Here is a 22,483-nt window from a genome sequence, read left to right as displayed (position 1 = left end):
GTGTATTTTAATTTTGGCTTTGAACAACAGCTTCAAACAGCTGAAAATACAATATTTTTAATTATGGAAAAGATATTCCACAGCGGTTTAGATGGTACAATGATTCTCTACACTTTAGTTGCTTGTTTTATCACATAAACAACCAGGACATGGAGAGAGTGATTTCTGCATAGAATATCGTTAACATGAAGGTTTTGCGGAAAGAAAGTATTTCTGTCAACCCAGTAGATGGTTATCACATAAACTGTGTCACGCCCTGACCGTAGATTGCTTTGTATGTTTCTATTTTTTGTTTTGTCAGGGTGTTATGTGGGTGGGTATTCTATGTTGTTTGTCTAGGTGTTGTGTTTCAATTTTTAGGCGTGGTATGGTTCCCAATCAGAGGCAGCTGGTTATCATTGTCTCTGATTGAGAACCATACTTAGGCAGCCTGTTTTCCCACTATGGGTGTGGGTAGTTGTTTTCTGTCTCTGTCTGCACCAGACAGAACTGTTTCGTTCGTTCACGTTGTTGTTTTTGTATTTGTATTTTTCAGTGTTCTATTAAAATAATTATGAACACGTACCACGCCTCACCTTGGTCCTCACCTTCTTCCACCTACGGCGTTCGTTACAGAACTACCCACCAAAAAAGGACCAATCAGCGGAAAGGGTTCTACACATGGGAGGGGATCCTGGCTGGAAGGGATCGCCTCCCATGTGAACAGGTGGAGGCAGCAGGTAAAGGGAGACAGCGCTTTGAGGGAACACTGCTGGCAAGGAAGCGCGAGAGGCAGTCCCAGAAATTTCTTGGGGCGGGGGCACAAGTGTGTGGCTAAGTCAGGTAGGAGACCTGAGCCAACTCCCCGTGCTTACCGTGGCAAGGAGGTTGATCGGGCAGGCACCGTGTTATGCCGTGAGGTGACGGTGTCCCCAGTGCGCAGGCATAGCCCGGAGCGCCACATCGCAGCTCCTCGTATCGGCCGGGCTAGAGTGGGCATCGAGCCAGGAGTAATGAAGCCGGCTCAGCGCATCTGGTCTCCAGTGCGTCTCCTCGGCCCGGGTTATATGGCACCAGCCCTACGCACAGTGTCCCTGGTTCGCCAGCACAGCCCAGTGCGGTCTGTTCCACCCCGCAGCACTTCCCGGGCTACAGGGAGTATCCAGCCAGGGCGGGTTGTGCAGGCTCGGTGCTCGAGACCTCCAGTGCGCCTCCACGGTCCAGTCCATCCGGTGCCTCCTCCACGCACCAAGTCTCCTGTGGCAGCCCCACGCACCAGGCTATCTCTCCGTCTCCTCCCTCCAGGTGCTCCCGCCTGTTCAGCGCTTCCAGAGCCTCCCTCCTGTCCGGAGCAGCCAGAGCCGCCCGTCAGTCAGGAGCTGCCAGAGCCGCCCGTCAGTCAGGAGCTGCCAGAGCCGCCCGTCAGTCAGGAGCTGCCAGAGCCGCCCGTCAGTCAGGAGCTGCCAGAGCCGCCCGTCAGTCAGGAGCTGCCAGAGCCGCCCGTCAGTCAGGAGCTGCCAGAGCCGCCCGTCAGTCAGGAGCTGCCAGAGCCGCCCGTCAGTCAGGAGCTGCCAGAGCCGCCCGTCAGTCAGGAGCTGCCAGAGCCGCCCGTCAGTCAGGAGCAGCCAGAGCCACCCGTCAGTCAGGAGCAGCCAGAGCCGCCCTTCACTCCGGCGCTGCCAGAGCCGCCCTTCACTCCGGCGCTGCCAGAGTCGCCCTTCACTCCGGCGCTGCCAGAGTCGCCCTTCACTCCGGCGCTGCCAGAGTCGCCCTTCACTCCGGCGCTGCCAGAGTCGCCCTTCACTCCGGCGCTGCCAGAGTCGCCCTTCACTCCGGCGCTGCCAGAGTCACCCTTCACTCCGGCGCTGCCAGAGTCTCCCGTCTATTCGGGGTCCGCTGAAAGGGTCCCCAGTCCGGGGTTGGCGGCGAGGGTCGCCGCTCCAAAGGTGCCACCTAAGTGGGCCCAGACTAAGGTGGAGTGGGGTCCACGTCCCGCGCCAGAGCCGCCACCGTGGACAGATGCCCTCCCAGACCCTCCCCTATGGGTTTAGGTTTTGCGGCCGGAGTCCGCACCTTTGGGGGGGGGGGGTAATGTCACGCCCTGACCGTAGATAGATTTTTAGTTTGGTCAGGGTGTGATGTTGGTGGGAATTCTATGTTGTATGTCTAGGTGTTGTGTTTCTATGTTTAGGCCTGGTATGTGGTTCCCAATCAGAGGCAGCTGGTTATCATTGTCTCTGATTGAGAACCATTCTTAGGCAGCCTGTTTTCCCACTATGGGTGTGGGTAGTTGTTTTCTGTCTCTGTGTCTGCACCAGACAGAACTGTTTCGGTTTCGTTCGTTCACGTTGTTGTTTTTGTATTTTTCAGCATTCTATTAAAATAATTATGAACACGTACCACACTGCACCTTGGTCCTCACCTTCTTCCACCTACACCTACGTTCGTTACAAACTGGCTACAAACGGAGTGATAGACTCACAGACAGACAGGCAATATTGGCAGATATTGTGCTGAGTTATTTTAACAATCAATTAATCCAATAGCAAAAAATATATGATGTATGTTTCAAAATTGCCCTTTGAATCTAGTATGCTATAGTACTGTAAATGTTTTCACGTTAGGCAATACAATTGCATTACCCTATAAAATTTACTGAACATCCAATTTCCATTATTTTGGCCAAAGAGTTCAATATTGGTTTCATCAGACTAGAGAATATTGTTTCTCATGGTCTGACAGTCCTTTAGGTGCCTTTAAGCAAACTCCAAGCGGGCTGTCATGTGCCTTTTACTAAGGAGTGGCTTCCGTCTTGCCACTCAACCATAAAGGCCTGATTGGTGGAGTGCTGCAAAGATGGCTGTCCTTCTGGAAGGTTCTCCCATCTCCACAGAAGAACACTGGAGCTCTGTCAGAGTGACCAAGGCCCTTCTCCCCCGAACTCTATTTAATAATGATGGAGGCCACTATGTTCTTGGGGACCTTCAATGCTGCAGACATTTTTTGTTACCTTTTCCCAGATCTGTGCTTTGACACAATCCTGTCTCGGAGCTCTACGGACAACTCCTACACCTCCAATCAAGTTGTCCATCTCATGGATGATCAATGGAAACAGGATGCACATGAGCTCAATTTGAGTCTCATAGCATAGGGTTTGATTAATTACGTAAATAAGGTATTCAGTTTTTTATTTTTAAATCATTTGCAAAAAAACTTAAAAACCTGTTTTCAGGTTGTCATTATGGGGTATTGTGTGTAGGCTGTAACAAAACAAAATGTGGAAAAAGGGAATGGGTCTGAACACTTTCCGAATGCATGCTACATGGTTTTTATTTGTATTTTTTATTCACCCCAGAATAAATTCTTAAAGCATAGCTATGTGGTTGAGAGGGTAAAATTCCAATGAAATGTACCATGTTACCCCCCCTCCTGTTTCCAATCTGCCTTAATAAAGCATCGAAAAAATAAGGGTGGAATTCCACAAAAAATATTCTCAATTGGCCCTTAATATCAATAACTATTTAGACTTTAAACCATTTTCATTTCTAAACCATTGATTGTTTGAGAAACAGAGTTATTGTGTTTTGATGCTGCCTTTTACCTGCACTGAAACCCACAAAAAGTGTTTTCACAACATTCTCTTAAAAATTCCAATATTTAAGTTTAACACTCAATTTCTGGGTATTATATCACGTACAATAAGCTGGGTTTACAAACAAACACCCTCCAAACACCAGATCTCAGCTTACTGCCTGCCTTCCAGGACCTCAACAGCACCCGGTATCACAGGAAGGCCAAGTATATCATCATCAACCTCAGTCACCCTAGCCACGGCATGTTCACCCTGTTACCATTTAGAAGGCGGAGACAGACAGTACAAAGCTGTGACCGAGAGACTGAAATAGTTTTTATCTCCAGGACATCAAACTGTTAATTGTCACCACTTGCCGGCCTCTGCCGTAAACTTAGTCACTGTTACTAGCCAGCTACCACCCATTAACTCTACCCTGCACTTTAGAGACTGCTGCCCTGTGTAATGTGCTGACTTTAATGTTTTTGGATTTGTGTGTATTGTTATAATCACAGGGTAATTATATAGTCATGTTACATTGCATGTACATTTTTTGCAGATCCCACTCCCCTGAGACACCATCAGAGAGTGGGGGGTCAGGGCCAGGGATCAGCCAATATTGACAGCAACTCTGGAGCAATTAGGGTTAATTCCTTTGCTCAAGGACAGAACGACAGATTTGTACCTTTCGGTTACTGGCCCAACACTTCAAACCTCCATGCCACCTACAGTATTGCTCTGTTGGAGCAAGAAACATAAGCATTTCACTGCACCTGCTATAACATCTGCAACATATGTGTATGCTACCGATAATATTTGATTAGATGCTTGATTAGGAGCATTACTTTTCATGGTTACATTACACAACCATGCTATTTTGAGGCTTTCTACTTTTACAGTCTAGTTTCACACAGCAGCCATCTCTAATCTTTGTTAAGACACCAGCATGGGGAAGAGACAAATAAAGCACTTACCATATCCTCAAAAGTTCAAATTATATACAACAATACACTTTTTTTGGCATTAGCCCTACTCTGAACCCGAAATCTAGTTTGAACAGGTTTTTAGTGTTTGTCACCTTGGCCGTGTGGTCGATGATATCAGTCAGAGATGGTGTATTTCTCCCTACCCCCCGTTTTTTATCATCTCTGTTTCTCTGCAGCCCCACCACATCCTGTCTAGCTTAGAGACAGAGACATTATCTACAGCTCTCCATAAAGAGAAATAAAAGTCATTCATCATACCCCTTGTATCTTAAAATTATTTTATGAGCATTTAATCCAGTTAAGATGCTATTGGTGAGCTTGTGGTGGTGTACTTCACAGCAAAATGAAGATCTCTTTATGAGAGTGCCTGCTAAATGTGGGTGCAGGGGACTGTGAGCATGGTTTGTGGTGTCAGCTCTCTTGCTTTGGGAGAAGATGTGCAGAGATAGAGGGCGGTACCACATCTCCCCTATATGCAAGTGAGAATGACAGCGACTGACCCATATAGGTTACTGACCTCAGAGAAAACAAATAAGCAATAACCACACGCTGTTAAGATGGCGATAGAGAAGAGTACACTAATACACACAGACAATATGAGTGTTTTGGGGGTTGATGGAATCCATATACGTTGACACTCATTCATTTTGAAACATGTATTTGTGTGGCTTTACTTGAGATTTAGCAACCACAAGGCTCCCACTCTCTCTCTGTTTGTGGGTGTTGTTTTGAGACTAACATCAGGACCTTATTCAAAGATTTTTGCAGAGTGATGTACAGAAGAGGTGTCTTTACAGTTCTATACAACACATTTCTATCAGGACCACACCATGCTTACAGAAAGGGACATGCTACTCCGAGCTTTGGAAACCCTGATCTAGAGATCTAGAGATACACCAGAATCACCTGTTCAAGTGTCAAAACACATTGATACTCTATTCAATGTAAACACATGAGATCAACCCCAATAACCTTCTGAATAACACTTTGAAAATAAATATTTTATGAAAGCAAAAATCTCTACATATTATTACAAATTGTTGGATTTACTTTTCTTTACAAAAGTTAATTCTACTGTATGTCAAGTCATATTACAGCAAACAATAATACACAATGCTACTCTTACTGTATTCCAACACACACCACGAAGAGAATGAGAGAGTCAGGTACCGGTAAAGTTATATGCAAATATGATATTGATGATACATTCAGCACTGTATGTCTGATTGTGGACAGGGTAAATTCTTGGTACTTTCTTCAGAAAGTATTCACACCCCTTGACTTTTTCCACATTTTGTTGTGTTACAGCCTGAATTTAAAATTAATTAAATGTAGATTTTGTGTCACTGGCCTACACACAATACCCCATAATGTCAAAGTGGAATTATGTTTAGACATTTTTACAAAATAATTCAAAATCAAAATCTGAAATGTCTTGAGTCAATAAGTATTCAACCACTTTGTTATGGCAAGCCTAAATATGTTCAGGAGAAAATAATTATCTTAACAAGTCACAGAACAAGTTGCATGGACTTGTGTGCAATAATAATGTTTAACATGCTTTTTGAATGACTACCTCATCTCTGTACCCCACAACAAAAAAATATCTGTAAGGTCCCCTCAGTCGAGCAGTGAATTTCAAACACAAAGAGAATTTAGGCTTTCAAATGGCTTGCAAAGAAGGCCGCATTTTAGTAGATTAGGTAAAAATATGAAAAAACTAACGTTGAATATATCCCTTTGAGTATGGTAAAGTTATTAATTACACTTTGGATGGTGTATCAATACACACAGTCACTACAAAGATACATGCGTCCTTCCTAACTCAGTTGACGGAGAGGAAGGAATCCGCTCAGGGATTTCACCATGAGGCCAGTGGTGACTTTAAAACCATTACAGAGCCATTAATGGATTTGATAGGAGACAACTGAAGATGGACCAGCAACATTGTAATTAATCCACAATACTAATACGAAGCCAGTACAGATAAAAATATTCCAAAACATGTATAATGTTTGCAATAAGCCAAAGAAATGTATTTTATGCCCTGAGTACAAAGTGTTATGTTTGGGGCAAATCCAACACAGCACATATCTGAGTACCCATATTTTCAAGCAGAGGCTACATCATGTTATGGGTATGCTTGTCATCGGGAAGGACTTGGGAGTTTGTTTAGGATAAAAAAATGGAATAGAGCTAAGCACAGGCAAAATCCTAGAGGAAAACATGGTTCGGTCTGATTTCCAACAGACTGGGAGACAAATTAACCTTTCAGCAGGACAATATCCTAAAACAAACTACAGACTACATTGAATGTTCCTGAGTGGCCTAATAACAGTTTTCACTTAAATCGGCTTGAAGATCTATGTCAAAACTTGAAAAAGTCTGTCTAGCAATGATCAACAATTAACTTGCTTGAAGAATAAGAATAATGTGCAAATACTGTGAGAACCTCTTAGAGGCTTACCCAGAAAGACACAGCTGTAATAGCTGCCCAAGATGCTTCTACAAATCATTGACTCAGGGGTGTGAATACTTATGTAAATGAGATATTTCTGTATTTAATTTTCAAAAAATGTGTAAACATTTCTAAAAACATATTTTTACTCTGTCATTATGGGTTATTGTGTGTAGATGTGTGAGAAGAAAAATCTGTTTAATCCATTTTGAATTTAGTCTGTAACACAACAAAATGTGGAATAAGTCAATGGGTATAAATGCTTTCTGAAGGCACTGAGTGTACAAAACATTAGGAACACCTTCCTAATACTGAGTTGTACACGCTTTTGCTCTCAAAACAGCCTCAGTTTGCCGGGTCATGGACTCTACAAGGTGTTGAAAGTGTTCCACAGGGATACTGGCCCATGTCAACAACCATGCTTCCCACAGTTGTGTGAAGTTAGCTGGATGTCCTTTGGGTAGTGGACCATTCTTGATGCACACCGGGAAACTGTTGAGTGTGAAAAACCGAACAGCATTGCAGTTCTTGACAGACTCTAACCATTGCGCCTGGCACCTACTACTATACCCTGTTCAGGCAATTAAATATTTTGTCTTACCCATTCACTTTCTGAATGGAACACATACGCAATCCATGTTTCAATTGTCTCCTTATTTAAAACTTAATTGGGATAGGGGGCCGCATTTTCACTTTTGGATGAAAAGCATGCCCAGAGTAAACTGCCTGCTACTCAGTCCCAGATGCTAATATATGCATATTATTAGTAGTATTGGATAGAAAACACTCTGAGGTGTCTAAAACGGTTTGAATGATGTCTGTGAGTATAACAGAACTCATACGGCAGGCAAAAACCTTTTATTTATTTATTTTTATTTCACCTTTATTTAACCAGGTAGGCTAGTTGAGAACAAGTTCTCATTTGCAACTGTGACCTGGCCAAGATAAAGCATAGCAGTGTGAACAGACAATACAGAGTTACACATGGAGTAAACAATTAACAAGTCAACAACACAGTAGAAAAAAAAGAGAGTCTATATACATTGTGTGCAAAAGGCATGAGGAGGTAGGCGAATAATTACAATTTTGCAGATTAACACTGGAGTGATAAATGATCAGATGGTCATGTACAGGTAGAGATATTGGTGTGCAAAAAGAGCAGAAAAGTAAATAAATAAAAACAGTATGGGGATGAGGTAGGTAAAAATGGGTGGGCTATTTACCGATAGACTATGTACAGCTGCAGCGATCGGTTAGCTGCTCAGATAGCAGATGTTTGAAGTTGGTGAGGGAGATAAAAGTCTCCAACTTCAGCGATTTTTGCAATTCGTTCCAGTCACAGGCAGCAGAGAACTGGAACGAAAGGCGGCCAAATGAGGTGTTGGCTTTAGGGATGATCAGTGAGATACACCTGCTGGAGCGCGTGTTACGGGTGGGTGTTGCCATCGTCACCAGTGAACTGAGATAAGGCGGAGCTTTACCTAGCATGGACTTGTAGATGACCTGGAGCCAGTGGTTCTGGCGACGAATATGTAGCGAGGGCCAGCCGACTAGAGCATACAGGTCGCAGTGGTGGGTGGTATAAGGTGCTTTAGTGACAAAACGGATGGCACTGTGATAAACTGCATCCAGTTTGCTGAGTAGAGTGTTGGAAGCAATTTTGTAGATGACATCGCCAAAGTCGAGGATCGGTAGGATAGTCAGTTTTACTAGGGTAAGTTTGGCGGCGTGAGTGAAGGAGGCCTTGTTGCGGACTAGAAAACCGACTCTAGATTTGATTTTCGATTGGAGATGTTTGATATGAGTCTGGAAGGAGAGTTTACAGTCTAACCTGAGAAAAAATCCAACCAGAAGGTGGGAAATCTGAGGTTTGTAGTTTTTCAACTCAACCCTTATTGAAGATACAGTGGGATGTTGGCCATGTTGCACTTCCTAAGGCTTCCAATAGATGTCAACAGTCTTTAGAAACTTGTTTCAGGCTTCTACTGTGAAGGGGGGCTGAATGAGAGGGGAATGAGTCAGGTGTCTAGTAGAGAGCCACGGGCATGTGACGCGCGTTCATGAGAGAGTTAGCTCACGTTCCATTGCTTTTCTACAGACAAAGGAATTCTCTGGTTGGGACATTATTGACGATTTATGTTAAAAACATCCCAAAGATTGATTCTGTACTTCGTTTGATATGTTTCTACAACCAGTAATATGACTTTTTGGACTTTCGTCCGACCTTTCCGCTGGACTTGCAGGCGCGTTTGGATTTGTTTACCAAACGCCCTAACAAAAGGAGATATATGGACATAAACGATGAACTTTATTGAACAAATCAAACATTTATTGTGGAACTGGGGTTCCTGGGAGTGCATTCTGATGAAGATCATCAAAGGTAAGCAAATCTTTATAATGCTATTTCTGCTCTCGCTCCACAACATGGCGGATATTTATTTGGCTGGTGTGGCCTCTGAGCGCCATACTCAGATTATTGTATGGTAGGCTTTTTCCGTAAAAAGTTTTAAAATCTGACACAGCGGTTGCATTAAGGAGAAGTTTATCTAAAGTTCCATGTATAATAGTTGTATCTATTATCTATGTTTATTATGAGTATTTCTGTCAATTGATGTGGCTCTCTGCAAAATCACTGCATGCTTTGGAACTACTGAACATAACACTGCAATGTCAAATTTGATTTTTGGATATAAATATGCACTTTATCGAACAAAACATACATGTATTGTGTAACATGTAGTCCTATGAGTGTCACCTGATGAAGATCATCAAAGGTTAGTGATTCATTTGATCTATATTTCTGCTTTTTGTGACTCCTATCTTTGGCTGGAAAAATGGCTGGGTTTTTCTGTGACCTAACATAATCGTTTGTGGAGCTTTCGCTGTAAAGCCTTTTTGTAATCAGACACTGTGTCTGGATTAATGATAATGTTATCTTTAAAATGGTGCCTAATACTTGTATGTTTGAGACATTTTATTAATGAGATTTCTGTTGTTTGAATTTGGCGCCCTGCAATTTCACTGGTTGTTGGCGAGGGGTTCCACTAGCAGGACCCCGTTCCCAGGCAGGTTGTCTCCTCCCCTTCATCTACACTGATTGAAGTGGATTTAGCAGGTAACCGTGACATCAAGGGATCATAACTTTCACCTGGATTAATCTGGTCTGTCTAACTGCACTGACCACTTTACAGTAGCTATTACACTGAAATAATACCATTCTATTGTTTGAGGAGAGTGCACAAATGAAAGTTAACATGAAAGTTAATTAATTAACAAATTAGGCACATTTGGGCAGTCTTGATTCAGAAATGCAATGTATCATTGATCAGTCTAAAACTTTGCACATTCACTGCTGATACCTAGTGGCCAAAATCGAAATTGCACATGGGCTGGAATAATACATTATGGCCTTTCTCTTGCATTTCAAAGATGATGGTACAAAAAAAAAAAAAAAAAACATTTGTTTTTTTCTTTGTATTATATTTTACCAGATCTATTGTGTTATTTTCTCCTACATTCCTTTCACATTTCCAAAAATGTCAAAGTGTTTCAAGAATATGCATATCCTTGCTTCAGGGCCTGACATACAGGCAGTTAGATTTGGGTATGTCATTTTAGGTGAAAATTGAAAAAAAGTGGCAGATCCTTAAGAGTTTTTTAACAACCTACACTCTGGTTCATCACTACATAACAAGTCTACTAACCACTCTCTTTATCTCAAGAGGGATGGGTATTATAATGTAATGAGCTCAGACATGATGGCAGTCATGGATTATCCAATTTCTCACACATGCTTCTTCTGCCAAACCTCCATCTCATCTCCTCAGGGTGTTGTGATGTTGACGGCAATGATGTGATTACTGACAGGGTAATCAAATACACCACTGTAGATGGAGTTGTAATCTTATCTCTCGAGAGGGAGAGACAGACTGGTGATGAGACGAGGGGTGTAAACATTTGCCCAAACAGTTGCAACTAAAACAACAGTTTCTATTGGATAAATTCAGTTAGGTCCCTCCCCTTTCTGTTTCCTTCTGTTTAAGAAACATTTTGCAACAGAATCGTCTTAATGAATACACCACAGAGGGCTGCTGGTCTGGTTGAGTCTATTCTCTCCTCTGTACCAGGACAAGATCACATCTTTCCGGTTCTTCACAGTGCGCACCACTGAACAGTTGGAGATTTAGAGGAATGAACCATTTGTTCAGATGGAGAAGGCTTGCCAGACTGATGTTCATGCTGATATATTTTCTCATTAATGGTATGTTTCTTTTATTTTTACTGATTTGCTGCACTAACTAAAATTGTATGTGGGAGATGACAGATAAGTAGCCAAATGTTTTTATTTTTAAATGTTCAATGTTTTAATTAGCAACATTGGTCAAATTAAAAAATTGTGAATCATTTAAACAGTGCAACATTTACACTGTGTGTAGCCTATCGCTAAGACTCATTCCAAAATAACATTCCTCCCTTTCTGGAGAGACGTGCTCCTTTATCCTGTCCGAGCATTAGACAAATATTTAAAGTAAGGGATAGATACAGACAGAGACTAGTTTCTAAAAACAGAGCTCTTTCATGGGAAGAAAGAGTTGTAGGATATAAACGTTTGTGATCTATACACCAACTACAGAGTATGCCAATACCTTATTGATTCATAGACTAACTTAGATGAGAGATTAATAATATTTTGGAAACAACAGGCTGACAACTTTTTATAGTTCTCTGAGACTGAGACTGGAGCTTGTCATTAGAAACGAATTTGTGTTCTATAAGAATTTTGGCCAAATGACAGAAGTCACATGTTCACTGTGTTTAGGCTCACAGTGCTTGCCCATTGATGTTTGAAAAGACTAATGACTATGGATGTGACAATAAAACATGCACCTTTATGGACATGGCTTCATCCCCAAAATGAAGAAATTCTTTAATGGATATCAATATCTAAAATTCATTCGGTAAAATTAACATTAAAACTCAGTGGTATTTAAGCTTCTTTGGAGTGGGACATTAAACAGGAAATGTTTATGGTTTATGTCATTATGTGGTCAGTGGCCGTCTGTCACATAGATGTATGGAAGAGTGCGAGGCAGGTCGTTGGAACAGGCAATGTCTTTTTGATGAAGTTCATGGTCTGGTCACAAGTCAGCTCACCACAAATGTGATGTACCTCTGTTCATAGCGTGAGACAAAAAAGTGGTGTTTTTTTAGGGTGTAAGTATCTCACTTGAATGTCTTAAAACTGAGAATGAAGACGTTCAAGAGAAATAAGAGCTTCTCTACATGACCAAAAGTATGTGGTCAGCAGTGGTGTAAAGTACTTAATTAATAATACTTTAAAGTACTACTTAAGTAGTTTTTTGGGGTTGGCCTTATGAATTCGAGCAGCGTTCTCTTGGCATCCGCCAAACCCAGATTCATCCATCAGACTGCCAGATGGTGAAGCGTGATTTCCAATGCTCAGGAGTCCAATGGCCGTGAGCTTTACTTTAATCCAGCTGATGCTTCGCATTGCGCATGGTGATTTTAGGCTTGTGTGTGTGGCTGCTCGGCCATGGAAAACCCAACGGGTTGCTCCTGATGAACAGTTCTTGTGCTGACATTGCTTTCAGAGGCATATTGGAACTCAGAAGTGAGTGTTGCAACCGAGGACAGACAATTTGTACACGCTATAGGCCTACTATAGGCTAACGTTAACTAGCTGGCCTGGCACATCATTGCCAATGAAAGGAAGTTAGGCTAGCTAGCAAGCATTTTAGCCAGGCAGCCTAGAACAACATAACCTAAAAGTGTGTAGCCTACTGTATGACCGTTTCCAACATGAAAGAGGAGGATGTCATTGGTGTTTCTCTTCAAGTAGGTTGATTCAACATATTTTTTTATACTTGCATGCATAATTCTGCTTTGAAGTTGATAAACTTGTAACCCCACTTTTGAGAAAATGGCCTTTGAATGTTTTGGTACACCTACTGGAGAGTTCTTTGTCTACACATATTCAGCATTCACACACTCTTAAGCCTTAGCCCCACCCAACCACTGATTTCAAGACTAAAACTGGTGAAAGTAGTAGTCTACAATAAGGAAATACTCTACGTAAAAATATATTTCATATACTCCTTGGTCTAGATCTTAATCTGACTATGAAAGTGTCCAGATAAAAATATGTAATAATTATTAGATGATGCTTACCCAGACACTAAATTTATGGGAAATTTATGGGAAAATCAATGCTATAACCCCCCCCCCCCCCCCCCCCTTGACATGTTCATGAAATAGCAAGCTAGCTAAACAATTAACCATAACACCAACCCATAGCTTCAGTACAAACGGATTGGTATAGCTAGCGACCATCCATGAAGTTTGAATCTGCAGGTAGCTAAAGCTAACCAACTAGGTTCAATGTTAGCCAGCTAGCTACCATATGGCTATAACTAGCATCTCCTTTGTTTTGTTGACGTTGAGTGAGAGGTTGAGTGCCCTCACCTCATCCCTGTAGGCTGTCTCGTCGTTGTTGGTAGTCAAGCCCAGTACAGGGGCCCCCCAGGGGTGCGTGCTCAGTCCCCTCCTGTACTCCATGTTCAATCATGACTGCACGGCCACGCACGACTCCAACACGATCATTACATTTGCAGATGACACAACAGTGGTAGGCCTGATTACCGACAGCCTATAGGGAGGAGGTCAGAGACCTGGCCGTGTGGTCCCAGGACAACAACCTCTCCCTCAACATGATCAAGAAGAAGGAAATGATTGTGGACTACAGGAAAAAGAGGACCAAGCACGCCGCCGTTTTCATTGACGGGGCCGCAGTGGAGCAGGTTGAGAGCTTCAAGTTCCTTGGTGTCCACATCACCAACAAACTAACATGGTCCAAGAACACCAAGGCAGTCGTGAAGAGGGCACGACCAAACTTATTCCCATTCAGGAGACTGAGAAGATTTGGCATGGGTCCTCAGATCCTCAAAAGGTTCTACAGCTGCACCATCGAGAGCATGTTGCATCACAACCACTGGTTGCATCACTGCCTGGTATGGCAACTACTCTGCCTCTTACCGCAAGGCACTACAGAGGGTAGTGCGAACGGCCTAGTACATCACTGGGCCAAGCTTCCTGCCATCCAGGACCTCTATACCAGAGGAAGGCCCTAAAAAGGCCCTAAAAATTGTCAAAGACTCCAGCCACCCTAGTCATAGACTGTTCTCTCTGCTACCACACGGCAAGCAGTACCGGAGCGTCAAGTCTCAGTCCAAGAGGCTTCTAAACAGCTTCTACCCCCAAGACAAAAGACTCCTGAACATCTAATTAAATGGTTACCCAGACTATTTGCACCCCCCCCCCCACCCCCTTTCCCCCTCTTTACACCACTGCTACTCTCTGTTGTTATAATCAATGCATAGTCACTTTAATAACTCTACCTACATGTACATACTACCTCAACTAACCGGTGCCCCCGCACATTGACTCTGTATCGGTACCCCCCTGTATATAGTCTTGCTATTGTTATTTTACTGCTGCTCTTTAATTACTTGCTACACTTATTCTTATCCTTATTTTTTGAAACTGCATTGTTGGTTAGGGGCTCGTAAGTAAGCATTTCACTGTAGTGTCTACACCTGCTGTATTTGGCGCATGTGACTAATGCGATTTGATTTGATTTGTTGGGAGGCCGGTAAGGTGGAGGTGATATGATCGATGACTAGTCCCAAAGCACTTCATGATGACAGAAGTGAGTGGTACGGGGCAGAAGTAATTTAGTTCAGTTCTTTTTGCCTTCTTAGGTACAGGAGCAATGATAGCCATCTTGAAGCATGTGGGGACTTCAGACTGGGATAGGGAGCAATTGAATATGTCCGTAAACACACCAGCCAGCTGGTCTGCGCATGCTCTGAGGACAAGGCTAGGGATGCCGTCTGGGCCAGCAGCCTTGCGAGGGTTAACACATTTAAATGTTTTACTCACGTCAGGCACCGAGAAGGTGAGGGGGGGCACAGTCCTTGTTAGCGGGCTGCGACAGTGGCACTGTATTATCCTCAAAGCGGTCAAAGAAGGTGTTTAGTTTGTCTGGAAGCGTGTTGTTGTTGTACGTGACGTGATTGGTTTTCTATTTTGTAGTCCGTTATTTCCTGTAGACCCTGCCACATACAGTGGGGCAAAAATAGTATTTAGTCAGTATTTAGTCAGCCACCAATTGTGCAAGTTCTCCCACTTAAAAAGATGAGAGGCCTGTAATTTTCATCATAGGTACACTTCAACTATGACAGACTACCAGCAACAGTGTGTGAAAACCTTGTGAAGACTTCCAGAAAACATTTGACCTCTGTCATTGCCAACAAAGGGTATATAACAAAGTATTGAGATAAAGTTTTGTTATTGATTATTTTCCACCATAATTTGCAAATAAATTCATAAAAAATCCTACAATGTGATTTTCTGGAAAAAAAAAATCTCATTTTGTCTGTCATAGTTGAAGTGTACCTATGATGAAAATTACAGGCCTCTCTCATCTTTTTAAGTGGGAGAACTTGCACAATTGGTGGCTGACTAAATACTATTTTGCCCCACTGTACGTCTCGTGTCTGAGCTATTGAAATGCGACCACACATTGTCACTGCACCGGCATTTTGCTTGTTTGATTGCCTTGCGGAGGGAATAACTACAATGTTTATATTCAGTCATATTCCCAGACCTCTTTCCATGGTTAAAAGCGTTGGATCACGCTGTCAGCTTTGAGAAAATGCCGCCATCCATCCACGGTTTCTGGTTAGGGTAGGTTTTCATAGTCACAGTGGGTACGACATCTCCAATGTACTTCTTTATAAACGCACTCACCGAGTCAGGTTATAGGTCAATGTTGTTCTCTGAGGCTGACCGGAACATATTCCAGTCAGCGTGATCAAAACAATCTTCTTGAAGCTTGGCTTCTGATTAGTCGGACCAGCGTTGAATGGTTCTCGTCACTGGTACATCCTGTTTGAGTTTCTGCCTATGAGACCTCAGAGCCTTGGATCATTACTGTTCTGTTATTATATTCTTTAATATTACATTTTGGGGTTGTTTCCACACAATTTAAGATGTTAGTTTGCCTTGCGCAAGGATGCATGCCAAGAATTTGAGAAGATCCACCTTGATTTCTTTGTATTTTTTGTTGTATAAAGTCTGCTCTTATGGTCTCTGTGTGCTCTTTTAAAACCTTTGCTTCACTGGCAATGCCTTTTGCATTTTGGATTGCAAGGTTGCTGAGTTTGGGGCTTGTAAATGTATCTGTCTTAGTTCATTACAGCTGGATACAGTATATGTTACAGCTGGTTTGCAGTTGGCTAGTTGTAGCTAGATGTTTTTGAATGTAAACAAAGCCTACCTCGATTGTTTTCTGTCTGAATTGTTTTCTCTTGCTTGTGTAAGTTTAGGTACTAGTTTCCCTGTTCTTTGTCCTGTCCTTTTGATTGTCCTTTTTGTTATTTGTTAGCTAGCTAGTTCTTTTTAGCTAATAGCAGGTAGCCAGTAGCTAGAAACTCTTAGCAACTCCATAACAACATGTAAACAACTGTTAGCTTGTTAGCTATCCAGTTGAGTTATCTGGATAAAAGTTGTCTTCTGATGTTGTATTCTTAGTCCTTCTTTATCTTTCACTCACTCGTTTTTCTCAAATGTACTCTTCCTCGAAATCATTTGAAATATGATATCTAATACTAGATATTAGGAGCTCATCATTTTACCAGCTGCTCTTGGAACTTGGAACAATAACTCAATAACTCTTAACTGATGTTTTGAAATTATCTGTCATTTTCCAATGAAAAATATATTTCCCAGCAAAAATCATTGCAGTTGTGCAGTGGCACATGCTTTTTTTATATGGCTACTGCAATACCTGTGTCCAAAATAACACAGTTACAGTCACGTTTGAACCTGCAGGGTTAATGTTAGATTATACTGTACAATTCAGTACAATTCAGTAATTGTGTAGTACAGGGGTAGGCAATCCTCTTCCTGGAGGGCCGCAGGTACTACAGGATTTTGTTCCAACTAGGCACCACACCTGACCAACTGAGCTAATTGATCAGTTCAGTTATTGCCTAAATTCAACACACCTGTCCTTCCAAGTCGGTTAAATGAAAAACATCAATCACCTGCGTCACTCCAGGATCATGGTTGCCTAACCCCTGGTGTAGTGGTTATGTCCTAACTCTTGGTTGGTCCTAACTATTTTGCAGTTATACTGCAATTGCTGCTTTCAAAATAACCATTATACTGCATATACTGTAACTGCAGTTTCACAATTCAAATTAACTACAAGTTGATGGCACAGCCAATGCTTTGTTGTTAATTGTCAGTTTTACTGTTACAGTAGCCAGCTGCAGAAATAGCCCCTCAACATTTGCATACATTTTTTAAAACTGTTTTTCTTATATCAATTCACTGTTTTTGTGTTGTCTATCCTTTGTTACAATCCCTATGGCGATGCTGAGAAGTATGTTTATCCTAAATGAACAAAACTTTGGTATGTGGTATGTGAGTATGTGTGGGTCAGACATTAGGCAGTGATTAGGCAGAAAGATATTAGGCTTATTTCGTATGCATACTTAATATCAAATCAAATGTATTTATATAGCCCTTCTTACATCAGCTGATACATCAAAGTGCTGTACAGAAACCCAGTCTAAAACCCCAAACAGCAAGCAATGCAGGTGTAGAAGCACGGTGACTAGGAAATACTCCCTAGAATGGTCAAAACCTAGTAAGAAACATAGAGAGGAACCAGGCTATGAGGGGTGGCCAGTCCTCTTCTGGCTGTGTCTGGAGTATGTACGCTGGAGGCTAGCTTCCTTGTGCTGAAGAACATACAACATTAGGGAGGCTATCACCACAATGTTCATCGTCTCATCACCAATTTGCATAGTTAATTTGCTTAGAGAATGTGAAAACAATGTTGTACAAAAGTACTGTAGTTACACTCCTAGGCCTTACCCACCCATGTAAAATAGCCTTCCTTTTCCCAGTGCAATTTCACTTTCATTTTTAGAAATCCAAACACCCCTATCAGGTCTACATTGATCTGACAACTGTAAGAATTATAAGTCACGGGTTGACCTTTAGCATTACTGAGAACTATTCTGTTCGCAGCAATGAAAAGTATTCATTGCAGTGGAAACTTATTTCACCACATACAGTAGGCCTGTTAGTGAGATGGGACTCCTGTACACAGGGAAGACTGTGTGGGGCTGCTTCTCAGTGTGGTCAAACCACTAACGTGACAGAAGAAGGCGGACCACACGATGTGACAGACTGATGGGAAAGGAAATTACTCTGTGTTCACAAGCAGAGACACAGTCACATATTCAGATAGACTATGTATACAGTTCGCTATTGGAGGACAAATACATTATGTTCGTAGGGTGTGCATGAGTTCTCTTCTATTCACCTGTAGAACTAATACTGAAAAGCTGCTCTTGTACAAGCCCAATAATATGCCTTTGGGCCTATGAGCCAATAACCAGATTATTAAGCTAATGACCTGGGTAACCTACTGCCTAATTGAGCCCACCTGCTGCCTACATTAAGACTATGTCTCCACAGAGGATGTGACACTGAAACATTTGTTCTACCTTACTCAACACCTAAAACCATAGCTGTGGGAAGTAGGGGTGCTGAGGGTGCTGCAGCACCTCCTGAAAAATCAGAAGTAGTGCACTGGGCATTTAATCGTCCTGTATTAGCGGACCAATATAGCCATCTGTAGTGCGGGCAAAAAAACATCCACCCTCCGTCAATGAAAAAAATAACTGCGCCCCCACCCTCAAACTACTTCCTGCAGCTGGGCCTAAAATCTACAAATCTTTTGCAGTTAGGACATTTTTATTTAGGAAAAAAAAGAAGATACTATTTAGGGGAAAAAAAGGAAATACTTTAAAGTACTACTGAATTTGTTTTTGAGGAGTATCTGTACTTTAACATTTATATTTTTGACAACTTGTACTTTTACTCCACTACATTCCTAAAGAGAATAATGTACATTTTACTCCATGCATTTTCCCTGACACCCAAAAGTACTCATTACATTTTCAATGCTTAGCAGGACAAAAAAAAGTCAAATGCACGCACTTATCATGCCTAGTCATCCCTCCTGCCTATAATCTGGCAGACTCATTAACCACAAATGCTTAGCTTGTAAATTATGTGTGACTGTTGGAGTGTGCCCCTGGCTATCCGTAAATAAAAACTATTTAAATATATATATATATATAGATATGAGCTCTGGGTTGTTTGAAATAAGGAATTTTAAATCATTCATACTTTTACCTTTGATACTTAAGTATATTTTAGCCTTTACATTTACTTTTGATACTTAAGTAGATTTAAAACCAAACACTTACATTTTTACTCAAGTAGTATTTTACTGGGTGACTCATTTTGATTTTTTATTAAGGTGTCTTTACTTTCATTCAAGTATGACAATTTGATACTTTTTCCACGGATGATTATTGATATACATGACATCTGTCTAGATAATTACATCTGAGTAATTTAGCAGACACATTTCTACAGGCTACAGATGCTTATAATCAGAATATTTTTACAGTGTCCATTTGTACAGATAACCTGCCTCTTTCCTACTGCTAGTAGGACAACCATCATGCCCCTGATCTATTTTTCTGTTTTCTCAACACAAAAACTTGATTGAACAAATAACACATAGGCTGACGCCTACAATAGTCCTCTATCAGGTTGAAATGTTCCTCTGACCCTGAAATTCAAAGGATTCGATCTAGGCTATCTGAGAGGCTGTAGTGGAAAGTTATGTTACTTGAAATATCTCTGTAAAGTCATGTGCTTTTTCAGTGATATCCTTGACTTTTATTTGGGGAGAAGAACTTTCCTCACTCAGAGAATGCATTTCCATGTGAACTTAATTTCGGACAAAATATTCAACATCTAGTTCCTAACAATTATTTCCTGACCCCAACCATCACATTAGGCCTGTAAATAACTAAGAATGACTGTGATACTCAAGTCAGTAGTGTCATTCCAGATGACTACAATGCAGACGTGCAGAAAACATGAACTAATGATTGAATTTCATTGTCGTTTTCAGTGCAGTCTGACATCAGATCACTATATCATATGGATGCAGTTACTGACATGTTAAACACTTATCCAGGTATTGTGAGATTTAGTGTGTGACTGCAGTCATTGTGTTAATATTTAGTCTCTCTCTTTCCACAGTTCTCTGTGCTTCCCAGCAAACAGTCCAGTCTGAGACTCAGCAGGTGAAAGGCATCGTGGGACAGTCTTTCTCTTTTCAAGAGAGGGTGATCAATTCTAGCAATTTACTTTATGGAGACCTTGGCAGTATTGCAAATGTGTACCCTGGTAAACGAGGCAAAATCACCCTTGAGAAGAGATTTGAAAACCGCCTCCACTTGAACAATGTTACAAGATACTTCACTCTGTCAGACCTTCAGATAGACGATGCTGGGGTTTATACTGTGGAGAATACAGATGAAGGGAAAAAAAGAAAAACATTTGAGCTCACAGTATACAGTAAGTGTTTTTGTATCTGTGTGTTGTATATTTCGAAAACATTTAATATAGGTTCCAATTTCAATTTACTTGTATTTTTTCTTCTAGATGTTGTTTCCAAACCTCAGGTGACAGAGTGTAACAGCAGCTCCTGTAGTGTGGTGTGTTCTGTGGACAATGAAAAAGAGGTGACCTTGACCTTGTACAGGGGAGAGGAAATACTAAACCAGACCAGTAGTCCTGACCTCACCTCTGATCTTTCTCTCCATTTGGAGGTAGAGGGAAAGAACTACAACTCCACCTACAGCTGTGTGGCTTCCAACCCTGTCAGCAATGAGACAGTTCTTGTCCCAAAATGTTGCAGTGAAGATGGTCATCCTAATGATGCAGGTAAGAGACATTTTGAATGGAAACCATCCAGAAAATAGCAATTACCAAGTCAAACTGAAGTGTATTTGAGCTCATTCAAAACAGATTTTACTAAAATAATTTCCTTGTGTTTTATTTCAGACAGTGGCGAGAGGACTCTGGGTGTGCTTATTATTGATGTAACCTGCGTTTTGGTTGCCTCAGGGCTGGTTGGACTTGCAATCTATCTAAGGAAGAGGGGAAATGAACACTCACAAGGCAGGTATTTATCTTTTACATGTGTGAGTTCACTCCCCAAAGTCAAAACATGCATAGCCTTTAAAATTATTATTTTTTTTACAATCAAGGGTAGTGTTTTGGAAAAGGTAGGAAATGTTTGCTTGAACCCAGGATGCAGGTCAAATAAAATGTCGTATCTTCCACACTTCCTCCGCTTGGTCAGACAGTGTCATTATCCCAGACAACTTCTTGAAATGTTGAAAAAGCAGAAGGCACACACACTCTCTGACAATGATCACTTGAATAGCTTGGCTTATCTGACACCAAAATAGCTCCTGAGTGTTTACAGAACCTGTGCTGTGGGGTGAGCATCTATATGTCTGTCAGTTAGTCACACCTCCCCTTAGGCCTATATTTACTTTCCTTTATTTGTCTTCTTAGATTCAGCCGAAAGAGTGCAGGTTGACATTGAGTATACAGAGATAACTCCTAAAAAACGAACAGATAACCAGGTTAGTAAAAATGTTACAGGCTGATTGACAATACAGCAGCCCTCATGTCTACAACTGTTGGCTTTATCTCTGTGTCAGTGGGTTCATGTGGTCTTGAGTTGCACAGACCACCTGAGTTTGATACCCGGCCTGATGTCTTTGCAACTCATTTGGTTGCACAATGAGAAGCCACACGGCGCATATGGTGTACCGGAGTGCCAAATCTAGGTCCAAAAGACTTCTTAACAGCTTCTACCCGCAAGCCAATAGACTCCTGAACAGCTAATCAAATGGCGACCCAGACTATTTGCATTGCCCCCCACCCCTCTCCCCTATTTTACGCAGCTGCTACTCCCTGTTTATTATCTATGCATAGTCACTTTAACTCTACCTACATATACATACTACCTCAATCCTCGACTAACCAGCACATTGACTCTGTACCGGTACCCCCTGTTTATAGCCCCGCTATTGTTATTTCACTGCTGCTCTTTAATTATTTGTAACTTTTTTACTTAACACTTATTGTTCTTAAAACTGCATTGTTGGTTAAGGGCTTGTACAGTAAGTAAGCATTTCACTGTAAGGTCTACTACACCTGTCGTATTCGGCGCATGTGACAAATAACATTTGATTTGATTAGCAATTCCTTTGATCTTCATATGGTCTTTTACAGTATTTGCAAAGTCTGTAGAATTTTAAAGTTAGGCTTCGTGATTCCTTCCACTAGCTTTAGGAAAGGTTCTAGATGTGTTGTGTTGACTGTTGAGTTCCGTACTGCAGAACAATGAGAGTAGACAAGAGATCGTCAGGCTTGTCCTGTTTCCTTCCTCTGGCACAAAGTTTATAATAAAGAAGCATAAGAACTTTTTTTGTTTTTGTTACTTTCCTA

At 41.6% G+C, this 22,483-nt stretch overlaps 1 protein-coding gene across 2 annotated transcripts; it reads left to right on the top strand.

Annotated features, from left to right (window-relative positions):
• Window positions 1–11,060: 11,060 nt before the first annotated feature.
• On the top strand, window positions 11,061–21,902 carry LOC110534350 (SLAM family member 5-like). Of its 2 annotated transcripts, none has more exons than XM_036933439.1 (5): window positions 11,061–11,255; window positions 20,216–20,533; window positions 20,621–20,902; window positions 21,023–21,139; window positions 21,542–21,902. In XM_036933439.1, exons 1-5 carry the CDS (start codon window positions 11,186–11,188, stop codon window positions 21,634–21,636), a joined length of 882 nt encoding a protein of 293 aa, XP_036789334.1. In that variant the 5' UTR covers window positions 11,061–11,185; the 3' UTR covers window positions 21,637–21,902. The 2 variants fall into 2 exon arrangements, with proteins under 2 accessions (XP_036789334.1, XP_036789335.1); XM_036933440.1 differs by having other exon boundaries at window positions 11,062–11,255; window positions 21,023–21,143.
• The last annotated feature ends 581 nt before the right edge of the window (window positions 21,903–22,483 follow it).

This window comes from Oncorhynchus mykiss, chromosome 10 (genome assembly GCF_013265735.2).
Source record: "Oncorhynchus mykiss isolate Arlee chromosome 10, USDA_OmykA_1.1, whole genome shotgun sequence".
NCBI lineage: Eukaryota > Metazoa > Chordata > Actinopteri > Salmoniformes > Salmonidae > Oncorhynchus > Oncorhynchus mykiss.
Note: the sequence above shows the minus strand (reverse complement) of the source record. Positions and strands in the feature narration are given on the sequence as shown.